Genomic DNA, 15,239 nt, shown 5'->3' on the forward strand with positions numbered 1-15,239 from the left:
ACAATGAAAGACATATTAGTTATAAATATTTACACGCAACATAATATTCCTAGGGCCTACTAACTACCACCTAACACTACCCTGATATTATAAGCAATTGGATATCTTATATTCGTTTTACAACCCCAATGTTTAAAAGGTATAGCCTATACCTCTTTGTTATGCTGACAAAAATAGCCTACAGTTTGATTGATTAACGTCCATAGTGTCATAAACTTCTGTAAATCTATTGATAAGGTAGCTAATAGACAATTAACTGTCTTTTCTATGTTGCTTATAGCCTATGTAGGTATTTATAGACACGTTTATTGAAAGAAACGGGATGAACATCTACCTGTTGAAAATCGTAATAACCAATAGGCTATGTATTGTAGTGTTTCTTTATTTTGTTTTCACTGTCTTTAAATTCTAGTCCGGAGGCTCGGTAGGCTGATAGGCTCGGTCCTTTCCCAAAATATTGGATCATCTAATATTATGCTAATTGTCCCTCAGAGCGAGATAGCCCATTGGATGTGAGTCCAATACCATTTCATATTTGAGCCCTGACGTCAGGACGCCTATAAAAGTCAGCAATGCATTTAAACTCGTCTGCGGGGGTTGATCCCTTTAAAAAAAATCTCTCTCCGTCAAGCCTGGCGTGGAGTTTATTTCTGTATTATTCTCTTCAAGGCACGAATTTGCCAGTGACACCTCACGTGAACCTCCTTCAATTTCGCGCACTAATCCTAAAAGAAGGCATGAAGTGTTAAATGTTAGAAACACACAGAACCGCGTGCAGACAAGGAGAGAGAGGGCGAAAAACGAGAGAGCGACGCACGCGCTGTTCTAGTGCGTCTGTGCAAACACTGCGTTAAAGAGAGAGAGAGAAAAAAGATCCAATTTCAAAAACCAAAAACGTGCGCAGCACAATTAGGCTAGAAAACCCCTTGTTTTTTCCACATTTTTTTTTTAAATAAAATAAATAAAGAAATCAAGCTGGCTCAGTGCGTGTCACCGCAGCCCGCTTTGACAGGTGCTGCTCAACCCGTTTGGAGGACTGCTGTCAGCAGCAGCAGCAAAAGGATGGCATCAGAACTGGCAATGAGCAACTCCGACCTGCCCACCAGTCCCCTGGCCATGGAATATGTTAATGACTTCGATCTGATGAAGTTTGAAGTGAAAAAGGAGCCGGTGGAGCCGGATCGCAGCATCAGCCAGTGCAGCCGTCTGATCACCGGGGGATCCTTGTCTTCCACCCCGATGAGCACGCCTTGCAGCTCGGTTCCCCCTTCCCCAAGCTTTTCGGCGCCCAGCCCGGGCTCCGGGAGCGAGCAGAAGGCTCACCTGGAGGATTTTTACTGGATGAGCGGCTACCAACAGCAGCTGAATCCCGAAGCGCTGGGCTTCAGCCCCGAAGACGCGGTAGAGGCGCTGATCAGCAGCAGCCACCAGCTCCAGTCCTTCGATGGCTATGCAAGAGGGCAGCAGTTTGCCGGGTCGGCCGGGGCAGGAGGCGGCATGGCCGGGGAGGAGATGGGCTCAGCAGCCGCTGTGGTATCGGCTGTTATCGCTGCAGCAGCAGCGCAGAACGGAGGTCCCCACCACCACCACCACCATCACCACCACGCCGGGGGACACCACCCCTCCACCGGGGTCCCGTCCAACGCTAGCTCGGCGGGCAGCCACCAACACATGGGACACCTGGACCTGGACGACCGGTTTTCGGACGACCAGCTGGTGACCATGTCAGTACGGGAGCTGAACCGACACCTCCGCGGGGTCAGCAAAGAGGAGGTGATCCGGCTGAAACAGAAGAGGAGGACCCTAAAGAACAGAGGCTATGCCCAGTCATGCCGATACAAGCGGGTCCAGCAGAGACATGTTCTGGAGGGTGAGAAGACGCAGCTGGTCCAGCAGGTGGACCACCTCAAGGCGGAGATGTCGCGGCTGGCCAGGGAGAGGGACGCATACAAGGACAAGTACGAGAAGCTCATCACCAACGGCTTCAGAGAAAACGGATCCAGCAGTGACAACACCCCCTCATCCCCAGAGTTCTTCATGTGAGTTTCACAGTTTAGAAAATAGTCACTTTTTTTTAAAGAGGAAAATAAACTGTTGTTAATTTTGTCAGGATCGTAAAGTGTCCGTGCGTAAAGGTGGGGATTGGCAAAGACAAAAATTTATATTTTTTAAATTTTCTTTACACATTTTGTGGTGATATTTAATGAGAATGCGGTTAGGTAAATGTTCCGTGTTAAATTAGGTTTGTGGATTACATTGTTAGAAATAGCCTGTATAGATCTTATTCGTTGTGTTTTGCCGTCGTTATTTTGTATTTTAAAAAGGATAAAGAAAACATTTGTGTGCATTTTGTTTCGTGGGGCATCTCCCTCAAAAGTGTCAAGTGATCATTAATAATATGTGCTTACAAAACTTGCTCAATCGGCCTAAATCTTAAATTTAGGCCTACAGTACATGTAGTCAAATTTAACTGAAAGGTAACTCTTAAATATTTATTTTGTTTTAATGTCTTCTTTGTAGGCTATAATTTACCCCATTTTCATATAATCTATGTTTTTCATGTTTTGAGCATTCAAACAGTAAGCCTATGGCATAATATAGACGACGTTATAGAGCCTAAATCAACCATGCAGGTCATGTGCGGTATTTTGCTGTCCTTTCGGGAATACTTTTGTTACATTTTCTTGGATGACAACTGCATGTTATGTATTTATATGGACTCATCGATTTTTGGGGGATTTGGGACCAAACATTGTGAGGGACTTCATCCTCCATCAGTCTCCTCAACCCTCAACTCAACTCACCTCTCATCCCCTCCTCACCTCTCGCCGTCCCTTCTGACATTGAGCCTCATTCTCTACACAAAGCCGCTGACGCATTACCTTTCACTTGCCAGGCTAGGATTATGCCTGGAGAAAGACAGACAGGACATTTGGAATTCTATCTTCTTTTGAACGGAGTGCTGTGTGTTACACGGTCGTGCATATAGCGGTGTGTAGCCCACTATTCATCTGATGGCCTTTTGTAGCCTATTTATGGATTCCTGTGGATTCCTTTATAATTTAAAAAGGCATATTTTAATTCAGTGAATATTCAGTCAATGTAGTTTTTGTTACGCAACAGATTGCTTTTTATTTTTGAATATTGTAAGATTATTTAGATTAAATGTAGGCATACGTTTGTATAATTTTTGTACAAATGCACTAAATTATTTTCCTTCTTCTTTTCTTGTCTTTGATACAAGTATCGAAGAAGGAAATTACATAAAGGACAAATCAGATATAGGTTTAAATGCATACTATTAAACCAGGTAAAGCTTCAGTCTGTCTTTATCAAAAGTGTGTTGACGAATCACCATTAAGAGGTGGGAAATCTCTTCATCTGAAATGTGTCATTTCTCTGAAAAAGGAAGGAATTGCTGGACTGTAATTGCACGCATGTTACCCGAAACCCGGTGGGTCTAAACCGATCGGAAAACTGAATTGTTGGAAATATTTAGGTGATATTCAATAACTTTAATGTTGCTATATAAAATGTAATCATGGTGAACTATGGATATATTCTTAAAAAGATGTCCTGGTGTCTAAGGAAATGACTTAAACATTGTTTGGACGACACAGTGTTCAAACTGGAATATTCAAATTCCTACCATTCATCAATAAATGTTTATGAATGGAAACTTAAACTTTCATTAATGTTCATTTTTATTAATGCATGGTTAAATGATTGTTATGCTGACTTTATCATCGGTTTTACTTGCCTAATAGGCTACACTTGTGGATAAGGCTAAATTAGTCCTAATTCTTGGTTTTAAAAAAAGAAGTTCATAAAAGCATTCGGGAATTGCCTATATGCCTATAATTTCTGTGGTTTAGTATTATACCTTTCGTGTAAGCTCATTACACTTTTGCCTCCTGCTGTGCTGTAGGCTATAGACACATCTTAGGAGGACAACATAGACCTAAAGCAAAAAAAAATGTTTTCTTGCTTATAAAAGCATACAGTAACTTTATGTTGTTTTGAATACGCTGTAATAACGTGTCGTATTTAGCTCTTCCGCTGTGTTGTACAGAAATAAGATTGATTTCACCTGTTGCTTAATTGCTTAAAGAGAATTCCAACAGTCTAAACTAAATATTCCAGTTTATTTAGACATTAGGCCTAGGCTACATATGCGGATGGTTTTATACACACTTCACATGACGCCGGGCACAGGTCCCCAGTCCCATTGTGTTCATAATTCATTTAAGAGCTAACGTTTGCTCTTTGCTCCGTAGCAGTCGAAAAACTCGAACCCGAACACTTTAACTCAACAAGTTAAATTGTAAATATGGCATGGAGATATAGCCTAGTATTTAATTCAATAAAAACGGTCCCTATATTTACCATAAGGTCAATTGAAGGGGAATCAGGCTACTTGATGCGCAGAGGGTAGCCTGGAACGAAGTTCAACATGTCATATTTTTACCCGAAATAATTGTAAACGAATAGGCGACACATTGCTCACTGTTTGCTTATGGTGGAACATAGGCTATTAGTCCAGTGTAAAAAAAAAAGTACATTTTTGGAGTCGGAAGATTTTTAACACAGGGAAAGTCAGATCGTGAACCTCGAAATGGTTGTTCCATTTCATTGTCATTCTTGTCAAATTTCTTCGTTCGATTTTGAATTCTGATATAGGCTAATCAAATGAATAGACGAAAGAAATACATATTTCGTTATGACTTTGACAATGTTACAACTACGCGGGACAGTTTCTAAATGGAAGAATCCAGCATGTCTTTGTGTGCTGTGTCTGTTTCGTCCCTTTTTACCCGCAGTGCTTGATTCTTTTTACTATCCCATTCTTCTGCATAATAATAGATAATAACATTATCTTCTTGCTAATGTTGTTAAGTTCTGGTTTGCATAATCATATGTACAGTTCTGACTGGTATGAAGGCGAGGTTATAACAGAACACGCGAGCCTTAAAAGGAAGGCAAAGGCTATGCATTCCTCAGAAGCATACCTAATACCGATGGGGACATTGAATGATTTTGTTATTGGCTATCACTTTTCATTTCATAATTACTTCTTAATCTGTAGACATTCTAGTTTGGAAAGAGTGAGAGGTATAGATGGAATGCATTTCCACATGAGATCACCTACGTATTGCGCCTGCTTTTTGGGCTGTGCTCGTTTGCCTGTGTGCATGCAAGGTTATGTGTGAGGGTGCTAAAGAGAGTGAGCTTTTTTTAAGCATGCATGAGCTTGAAACACTTTGGAATAGATATTCACAAAGCAAATTCATTCCATTTAAGCAGACAACAGTTAACTCATGGGTTCCCTTTACATCCTGGGTTAGCAGCATGGCTGAGATAAGTGTGCGTGTGTGTGTGTGTGTGTGTGTGTGTGTGTGTGTGTGTGTGTGTGTGTGTGTGTGTGTGTGTGTGTGTGTGTGTGTGTGTGTGTGTGTGTGTGTGGAATTCAGAACAATCAAACTGATACTGCATCGTAGCTCACTGTCTCTGTCTGTTTGTCCTCTAACTTTGATACCTCCCCCATCTCTCTCTAGTTTTGATAACTCTGCAACTTTAAGGGAAGATGGCCGCAGTCTGTTCCCCACCCCCAGGTGCTACTCACACACAGAGCACGGAGAGGTGCAGGCTATCATGGGATATCATGGTCCTCCCCCGGCCGGAACGGACTATTTCCCCTTTGACTGAGGGAGAGGGAGAGAGAGAGGGAGAGAGAGAGAGGAGAGAGAGAGGGAGAGAGAGAGGGAGAGAGAGAGGGAGAGAGAGAGGGAGAGAGAGGGAGAAAGAGAGGGAGAGAGAGGGAGAGAGAGAGGGACAGAGAGGGGGGGACAGAGAGGGGGTACAGAGAGGGAGAGAGAGGGAGAGAGAGGGAGAGAGAGGGAGAGAGAGGCAGAGAGAGGCAGAGAGAGAGAGAGAGAGAGAGGGAGAGAGAGAGAGAGAGGGAGAGAGAGAGAGGGGGGACAGAGAGGGAGGGGAGGGGAGGGAAAGAGAGAGAGAGAGAGAGAGAGAGGCCTTATGCTTCTTTAAGATGATAAACGATGGGAGAAACGTCCAGGCAGAGGGGAGAGGGCCTTTTAGTGGTCCTGTGCCATTAATTTATAGCCCTGCCTTCTGATTAAGTCAATACAGTGTGCTATTTAATTACATTTGTGTTCTAACCTGGAACTGGAGACACCATACTTATTTCAAGGCACCTCTTTACTCCTACAAGCAGATAGAATTAGTGGGGTTTGCTGTGTGATGGAGCTCTGGCTCTGGCACAAGGTCCAGGAAATTAGCTTGAGTCTATATACCTTACTTGTGTTAATAATCATATGAAATCATAAATTCAAACATTTGGTGTGGAATGTCAGTGTCATGCTTTTTTCAGTAGAACTATGTTAATCATGAACAAGTTTTCATCCTATTTTGGTGAACTTCATATTTTAAACCATATTTATTTTTCTACATTTCTACACATTACAGTGTTCTTACTCATTACATTTCTGTAATTTGGCCATGAATAAGGCAGGTTGTGTATTGGTGCAAACTTGGCGCTAAGCCCCTACTGCAGAGTCTGTTTTTTGTCCACTGAAGTGTGTGTGTGTGTGTGTGTGTGTGTGTGTGTGTCTTTGCTGCTTGTATGTGCGTGTGTGTGTGTGGGAGCCAGAACCACTATGAGGTAGGATGCTGTGGTCTTTCCTGCTTGTATGTGCGTGTGTGTGTCTTTGCTGCTTGTATGTGCGTGTGTGTGTGTGGGAGCCAGAACCACTATGAGGTAGGATGCTGTGTTACCAGATCACTTCCTGTGTAAGAGCAGCCAAGGCAGAACAGAACAGAGAGGACACAACACTACTTCCTCTTTACACCTGTGTTACCAGATCACTTCCTGTGTTAGAGCAGCCAGGGCAGAACAGAACAGAGAGGATTTTACACCTGTGTTACCAGATCACTTCCTGTGTTAGAGCAGCCAAGGCAGAACAGAACAGAGAGGACACAACATGATTCTTTACACCTGTGTTACCAGATCACTTCCTGTGTTAGAGCAGCCAAGGCAGAACAGAACAGATTCTTTACACCTGTGTTATACAACATGATTATTTTTACACCTGTGTTACCAGATCACTTCCTGTGTTAGAGCAGCCAAGGCAGAACAGAACACCTGAAGATCAGTGTTAGAGCAGCCACACAGAACAGAGAGGATACAACATGATTCTTTACACCTGTGTTACAGATCATCAAAAAGGCAGATGTACACCTCAGCATCACAACAGATGTACCACACACACACACACACACACACACACACACACACACACACACACACACACACACACACACACACACACACACACACACACACACACACACACACACACACATATATTATATTAGGATTAATTGAATCAGCATGAAGTGTAATTCCGTTCTCTGTCCCAGCATATTGACTGGTGTGCTGTGATCATTTCTACTATGTCCAATGATCAGGTTATTACAGCTAATGCAGTTGTCTCCTGTCACAATATTGGACTTTCTCTCTGAGGTCAACAATGGGAAATCACTTTGAAATGCATTCTTATTGACATTTCAATCAACATGATGTACTTCACTTTAATGCCTTTATTAAAGGCACAATGGCTCAGTGTGCATTGTGTGTTTCAAGTTGTATTAGTCATATGAACTGTTGAACGCACTAGATACACATGGTACACATCAACGACAGCAACAACAATAAGAGATAAGAAAAGATCACCATATGAACATAAAGTAAATGGCTCAGTAGAATAGAATACACATTTTAGGATCAGTATGATACAGGAAGTGTGTGTGTTCTTGTGTGCACGTGCGTGTGTGTGTGTGACTAAGTGTATGTGCTAGGAAGTCAATGTCCAGCATTGCGTCTTTTATTTGACCTTGCGGTGAGAGAGTCTATCAAAGCATCCATTCCTCCAATCTGTCTGTCTATTGAGTGTTCAGTGTAGACAATCTATATGAGCAGATTACTTTCTCCCTTTGTTATAATGCATTTTATTCAATATATCCATTGTTAGGAAGAAATCTGAGATCATCCAAACGCCCTCAAATAATCAGCTTGCATATTATATTCATCCAAGAACGATCTTTTTGTTTCATAAGTACATTGTTGTCAAAGTCCCAAAATGTTTTGATTGTCAGCAATCAATTTTTCAAGAAATGTAACTTTCAAAATACAGAAATCATCCCCGTATGATGCTGGGTTTTACGTCATATGATGCTGTGTTTTACGTCATATGATGCTGGGTTTTACGTCATATGATGCTGTGTTTTACGTCATATGATGCTGTGTTTTACGTCATATGATGCTGTGTTTTACGTCATATGATGCTGTGTTTTACGTCATATGATGCTGCGTTTTATGTCATATGATGCTGCGCGTTTGATGCTGTGTTTTACGTCATGTCATATGATGCTGCGTTTTACGTCATATGATGCGTCATATGATGCTGCGTTTTATGTCATATGATGCTGCGTTTTACACGTCATATGATGCTGCGTTTTACGTCATATGATGCTGCGTTTTACGTCATATGATGCTGCGTTTTACGATCATATGATGCTGCGTTTTACGTCATATGATGCTCATATGATGCGTTTTACGTCATATGATGCTGCGTTTTACGTCATATGATGCTGCTTTTACGTCATATGATGCTGCGTTTTGCGTTTTACGTCATATGATGCTGCGTTTTGATGCGTCATATGATGCTGCGTTTTACGTCATATGATGCTGCGTTTTACGTCATATGATGCTGCGTTTTACGTCATATGATGCTGCGTTTTACGTCATATGATGCTGCGTTTTACGTCATATGATGCTGCGTTTTACGTCATATGATGCTGCGTTTTACATCATATGATGCTGCATTTTACGTCATATGATGCTAAATGCATCACACGGGGATGATTTCTGTATTTTGGGACTATGTCAACAATGGACTAATGAAACAAATACCAACATATAGTTTTTGGGTGGAGTTTTCTTTTAAGAAACTCAGCAACAGAGCAAAGGTTATAACCACCTCCTCATTTAGTCAAATGTTTCTGTAGTTGTTTCTGTATGCAGTATGAAAGCTGCTTTTGTTTAAATCAATTATGCTATTATTAATATGAATTAATAGGACCCACACACACACACAAACACAGACACACACACACACAAACACAAACACAGACACACACACACACACACACACACACAAACACATACACCCAGACTTGCCCTTACAACGGCACCACAAAGGGTTAAACACCTATAGTATTCACATTCAAAAGAGGAAACCATTTCAATCTCTTCCACTCACTCCCCATCTGCATCTCTCTGTGTGTTGCGATAAACATTTACATTTAAAGTGATTTAAATCAACAGCGTTTATGTACCTCTGTACTGCGTCCATCACTCTGCCCTAGGAATGCAGGAGTCTCTCTCTCTCTCTCTCTCTCTCTCCGATGGCTGAGTTATGTGTCATTTATTTGAAAAGCTAATAATTTAGCATTTCCCCCCTCCTGTCGCGGTGCGGGCTGCAAGGTGAGGAAGCTGTATATTTATACAGGGTCATATTGCCTTCTCTCTGCCGACTGGCTTGGTGAGACTGAGCTCCTGGACAGCCACAGATATGTCTGGGTGTTTGTGAATGTTTGATACTGTCGGGTTGTATAACATCTGTCTAAACCCAAATCACCCATACATGTGATACATACACGTTTGTTGTAAAATATGAATTTCCAATATAATTTAGCAAAATGTGCTCTACAATCCATCTCATGCAGTCCTGTACACTCTTAGAAAAAAAGGGTTCTACAGCTGTCCCCATAGGAGAACCCTTTTTGGTTCCAGAGAGAACCCTTTTTGGTTTCAGGTAGAACCCTATGTGGAAATGGTTCTACATGGAACTGAACAGGGTTTTACCTGGAACCAAAACTAGTTCTTCAAAGGGTTCTCCTATGGGAACAGCCAAATAACCCTTTTAGGTCGTTTTTTTCTAAGAGTGTGCTGTGCTCATCTTTTCACTCACATTTGAATCTGCTGGAGAACCCCTCCTGATCAGAATATATAATTAACTAAAGGGCAATAGATGAATGCTAATTATTATAGAGTTCTAATTTAGCAGCACAGTCTTCTGAAACACATAGACATTCCTTCAGAGTGTTGAGTTGCAGGTCAGAAAGCCTGCTGTGTGTGCGTGTGCATGTGCGTGCGTGCGTGCGTGTGTGTGTGTACGTGTGTGTGCGTGCATGCGTGTGGAGTTGGAGCTTAGCCCGACCCCTGTGTGTTTTACCTGCAGCTCATTGAAGCTGTGAGGTGATTTACCCTTCTACTGCAGTCAGACATGGATTTAAATCAACCGCGTTTATGTACCTCTCTGCCCCAGGAATGCAGGAGTCAGTCTCTCTCTCTTCTCTCTTCTTATCTCTTCTCTCCTCTCTCCCTCTTCCTCTGTCCTCTCTCCCTCTTCCCCTCTCTCTCCTCTCATCTCCTCTTCTCTCTCTCTCTCTCTCTGTCTGTCTGTCTGTCTCTCTCAATTCAATTCAATTTGCCTTATTGGCATGACGTAACAATGTACATTTTGCCAAAGCTTACTTTGGATATTTACTATTTACTATATTTAATATGAAAATAATAAGTATCAAAATTGTCAACGGGACAACAGTAACAACAATAACCAAGGGTCAAAATAACCATACATTGAACAATAACAATAGTGGAGGACATGTGCAGGTTGGTTGGTCTGTCAGACACTGTCCCTCAACTTATGGCAGGCAGCAATATAGCGCGCTGCCAACCCACAGCTCTCTGCGTCCTCCCCTAACAGGACGGGTAGCCTACTCTCATCAGAGAGGTCTTTGAAACCTTGAATAAGGGTTTCAAATGTGTTTTATATTTTTATTTTATTTTATATTTTTCACATTTTGTCAGGAAATGCAGCTCCGTCTCAGGTTCTGCTGTTGTGCAGTGGCTGCACAGTCTCTCTCTCTCTCTCTCTCTCTCTCTCTCTAGTTTTTTCTCTCTCTCTCTCTCTCTCTCTCTCTCTAGTTTTCTCGCTCTCTCTCTTCTCGCTCTCTCTAGTTTTCTCTCTCTCTCTTTTCTCTCTCTCTCTCTGTCTCTCACTCACCAGTCTAACAGACATTGATCTCCAGCCAGACAAGGTGACCCAAAGTGTTGTTCAGCTCTTCCGCTGTCTCTCTCCTCTCTCATTTTCTCTGTACATGGGAAAGACCCTGACCTCACACACTGGTGCCATGTCCTAGCATTCTCTCTGTGTCCCACACTGATGGGTGTGCATGCACCTGGTTGTACGCATGTTGCTTTCGATTATATCTACCGTCTTATTTATCTGCACAATGTCTGCAAATTAATATCAATTTCTACGGCTCCTGGTCAACTTCACACTCAGTAGCACACATTACAGTGCACATAACAGGACTCAGTAGGTACCTTCAATCTCGACAGCAAGTGGTGAAGCGTGTGTGTCATTACCATCCTGCTTTCTCTCACAGTGGTGTGTGGTAGTGGTAACTCCTGGCTAAGCAGTACATGGTCCATATGGTCTCAGTGTTAATGACATTACTGGGAAAATGAATGGCTGTCATTGTTGCTTAAATATGTATGAAGAGGCTTTAATGTGCTCTTTCTCTTTCTCTCTCATTCACCTCCCTCCATGCTACACTCTTAGAAAAAAAGGGTTCCAAATGGGTTCTTCGGCTGTCCCCATAGGGGAACCCTTTTGGGTTCCAGGTGGAACCCTTTTTGGTTTCAGGTAGAACCCTCTGTGAAAAGGGTTCTTCCTGGAACCAAAAAGGGTTCTTTAAAGGGTTATCTTATGGGGACAGATTAATAACCCTTTTAGGTACTAGATAGTACCTTTTTTTCTAAGATTGTACAGAAGCTTAGCGTATTTTTTAGTGAAACTATTTTCTGCCTTTTTTTTTACTATGTTTTAATCCTTGCCTTTATTATCTCTATCCTCAGGACATCGAGAAAGTTCCTCCATCTGTGATAGTGACCCCTGAACCCTGACCCCTGACCCTTGACCTGGAGTCTGAGGTAACATCTGCCATCTTGTCCCTTCTCCTCAGCTCACTGATCACCTGGTTCATAACACACACATTACTTTTTTAAGCTAGCTATATTATTGCTTTATAACAATTCTGGAAAAGATGAAAAGTATACACATTCACAACAAAATCTTTATTGAGTTTAATATAATAGTTATTCATATAATTGTATCTTATTGTTTGATTATTATTGTTATTTCTAATACTTATTAAACAAATATTTAGCATTTTATGAAGCACAATTGTACAATTATACTGAAGTATATACATATTAACAGTATTTACAATTTTGATTATCATCTTTGAATGGTCTTTAAAACATATTTATCAAATAACTGTCAGTGTGTCTTGTAAAATGGGTTCACTATTTTACTAAATCATTTTCACATTTCAATAGGGGTTGACGTTGCTGATTTAATTTGAGAAATGTTATAATAATTGTTCACAGTCTTCAGAGTGATAAAAACACACTTCCTTACCTCAGAACCTTTTCTGTGTTGATTTTGTTTAGATTTGGGACAATATTACCACAGTATGTAACCCTCTGAATGTGTCTCTATACAGTGAGGCAGTCCAGACAATATGTTGGCCTCTGTTTTCTATACCTCTGGTGAAGCTGTGTGTTGATCGTCTGACAGTTCTGGTTGTGAAGGCAGGCAGCGGTAGCTCCATACGGATTAGAGTTAAGTGCTAATGATTTTAATGGTCGGCGCGACCAGAGGACAGACATGCAACTAGCTCAGGAGGACGCCTTTCTTGTTGGGACTTCTTTCACCTTCTATATCAGGGATCATCATCTGGCGGCTCGCATCAATTTGCAGAGTACAAATGATTTAGAATTATGTTCTGGCCCCCCGACCATCCACTCAAGAAAATATATGCTCGCGGCTGAATCTAGTTGATGTTCCCTGCTCTATATGTTGTGATAATTACAATACAAATCTCCCAACAAAGTCCTCAGTTTTCTGTATGCAGAAATCTGAGCACAGTGACTGTACATAAGGTATCTTTTGAGGATTGTTACAGGATATATTTGACAGGCTCGTGTCTCTGTGGCTTGTGTCTGTGACGGAATGCAATTCTCTGTCTGGTGTCCGACAGCACAGGCTGATTGACAGGTGTGGAGTGACATGCCCTCTCTGCTCCCTAGTGGTCATTGGATAGGGTCACGACCTTTCACCTCTCAGCTGACCCTTGACCCTGGGACTCTGTCTCCTGTCTCCATGGGGACAAACTTCACTTCTCACACTGACATACAGAGGGATGGGTGGGAGTATGGGAGGAGATTGAGGGAGAGAGAGAGGGATGGAGGAACCTCTCTATCGGGGCAGACAGACAGCCAGGCAGTGAAGGATGGCGTGCGGAAGGAGGAAGGGAGAGGAGGAGGGAAGAAAAAGAGTTAGGGATGGAGGGATCTGGCAGTGGGTGCAGCCAGACAGGCAGGCAGACAGGGAGAGCGGAGGCAGGCAGTGACCTTACTGTTGTCCCAGTAGGATCGAAGGGCTTATTTAAAGGCCTGGTCAATGTGGAGTATCACCCTCACATATCACTGTGTCTGAGATAACAGCCTCACAGCCTGACGACTCATCACCACTGTAATACAACGCTCACATACACACTCAGACACAAGTGTGTGTGTCCACTTCGTGGAACAACTCTCCGAAAAGCCCTGGAAATTTTGAACAAAGACAGCATCAATATCAGCGTCACAGTTGCTCTGCGTGTTTGTTAAGTATATACTCTAAGGAATCGTGTGGCAGTGACAGGGTTAACGCCGATCAGTGCAATATAAGACAGCGATGTGTGTGTGGCTGCGACATTAGGACACCTGCATACTTCAGCATTTTCTGCCTGTCAGGAGTTCTGAGGTCACTGGTTGGGGGAGAGGGGAGGTGGGGGTTGGAGGGGGGGTTTAGAAGCAGGCTCAAGCTATAGAGCACGTTACAGGGTGTGAGTGTGTGCGTGTGTGTGTGTGGTGCCTCCCAGGCTGCCAGCAGGTCAGGTTATTATTGAAGGACACAGACACAGCAACATCACGGTGTGTGTATGTGGGGAGGTACTGTATGTGGGGAGGTACTGTATGTGGGGAGGTACTGTATGTGGGGAGGTACTGTATGTGGGTGAGTATATGTATTTTTCTTCATTAATACAGTATTTGTCTTTGTCTCCTTGTACAGAAAAATCCTTGTGTGTGTATATATATATATATATATACATATACATAATGTCTCAGAGCACCCCTCTTCTCCTTTCAAATTATGTTAATGTCCAATGCTGTATGTCTCTCCTCCCATGTTTCTAGTTGTGTGAGTACAAAGCCCAAATTTAGTCTGTTTTATTCAGATCTATTTTAATGAGTCTTTGGTGGAGACTTCGGTAGAGTGTGTGGGGCACGTGTGTGTTTGCGAGAGGGAAGTGAGGGGGGGCAGGCAGAGACACTGTCCTCAGGTAGGGAATGTCTGTTCACAGCATGATTGAGAGAGATGCAGTGATTAGTTGTGAGTTGGTTCAGGGGAAATACATTACACTATCATAGTTCTTAGCCTTGGGGTCTTCCTGTAGCCCACAGCGTTCCCTCATCTCCTCCCTCTCTCCTCTTTTCTTCTATGTCCTCTCCTCACTCACACACACACACACACACACACACACACACACACACACACACACACACACACACACACACACACACACACACACACACACACACAGCCACATTTCTCCTTCCTCTTGTCTTCCCTCTCCTCTCCTCTCTTCCCTGCAGTGTCTCCCCAGCACTAGCTCGTTAGCTTTTGCACCCCATGTCTAATTAAACTCCAGCAGCCCTTGTGTTAGCGCTGATGCTATAGAGTTGTTAACATGGCACAATACCAACACTCCTCAGGATATATCTCAATACACAGTCCTACAGGAAGAATCCATCTAGCTGCAATACACACCCTAGCCCCGATGCTAATGTTTATTACAAACCCAACTAGCTACCGTTTGAACAGCCACACAATGCAGCACTCTACATCTAAATAGAGATTTGCCTCAGTATAATTGAGCAAGGATCTGTACTGGGACATCCTAGCTGTACTGGATATGTGCTTGCGCGTGTACAAATTCCTGCATGGACTAAATCTTTCACCTTGGCATATAGTGCATCCATA

The 15,239-nt window shown here is 42.6% G+C and overlaps 1 protein-coding gene across 1 annotated transcript; it reads left to right on the forward strand.

Annotated features, from left to right (window-relative positions):
• The first annotated feature begins 597 nt into the window (after nucleotides 1-597).
• LOC112245271 (transcription factor Maf-like) lies at nucleotides 598-12,173 on the forward strand. Its single transcript, XM_024413290.2, has 2 exons — nucleotides 598-2,039; nucleotides 12,005-12,173. The coding sequence occupies exons 1-2, from the start codon at nucleotides 1,063-1,065 to the stop codon at nucleotides 12,030-12,032; spliced, it is 1,005 nt and encodes a 334-aa protein (XP_024269058.2). The 5' UTR covers nucleotides 598-1,062; the 3' UTR covers nucleotides 12,033-12,173.
• Nucleotides 12,174-15,239: the final 3,066 nt, after the last annotated feature.

This window comes from Oncorhynchus tshawytscha, linkage group LG06, assembly GCF_018296145.1.
Source record: "Oncorhynchus tshawytscha isolate Ot180627B linkage group LG06, Otsh_v2.0, whole genome shotgun sequence".
NCBI lineage: Eukaryota > Metazoa > Chordata > Actinopteri > Salmoniformes > Salmonidae > Oncorhynchus > Oncorhynchus tshawytscha.

What these genes read in the sequence shown, in the direction of transcription:
- LOC112245271 (XM_024413290.2), top strand. Translation starts at nt 1,063, where the DNA reads ATGGCATCAGAACTGGCAATGAGCAACTCCGACCTGCCCACCAGTCCC. An exon ending in TCATCCCCAGAGTTCTTCAT is followed by an intron (nt 2,040 to 12,004) that starts GTGAGTTTCACA and finishes CTCTATCCTCAG; the next exon opens with GACATCGAGAAAGTTCCTCC.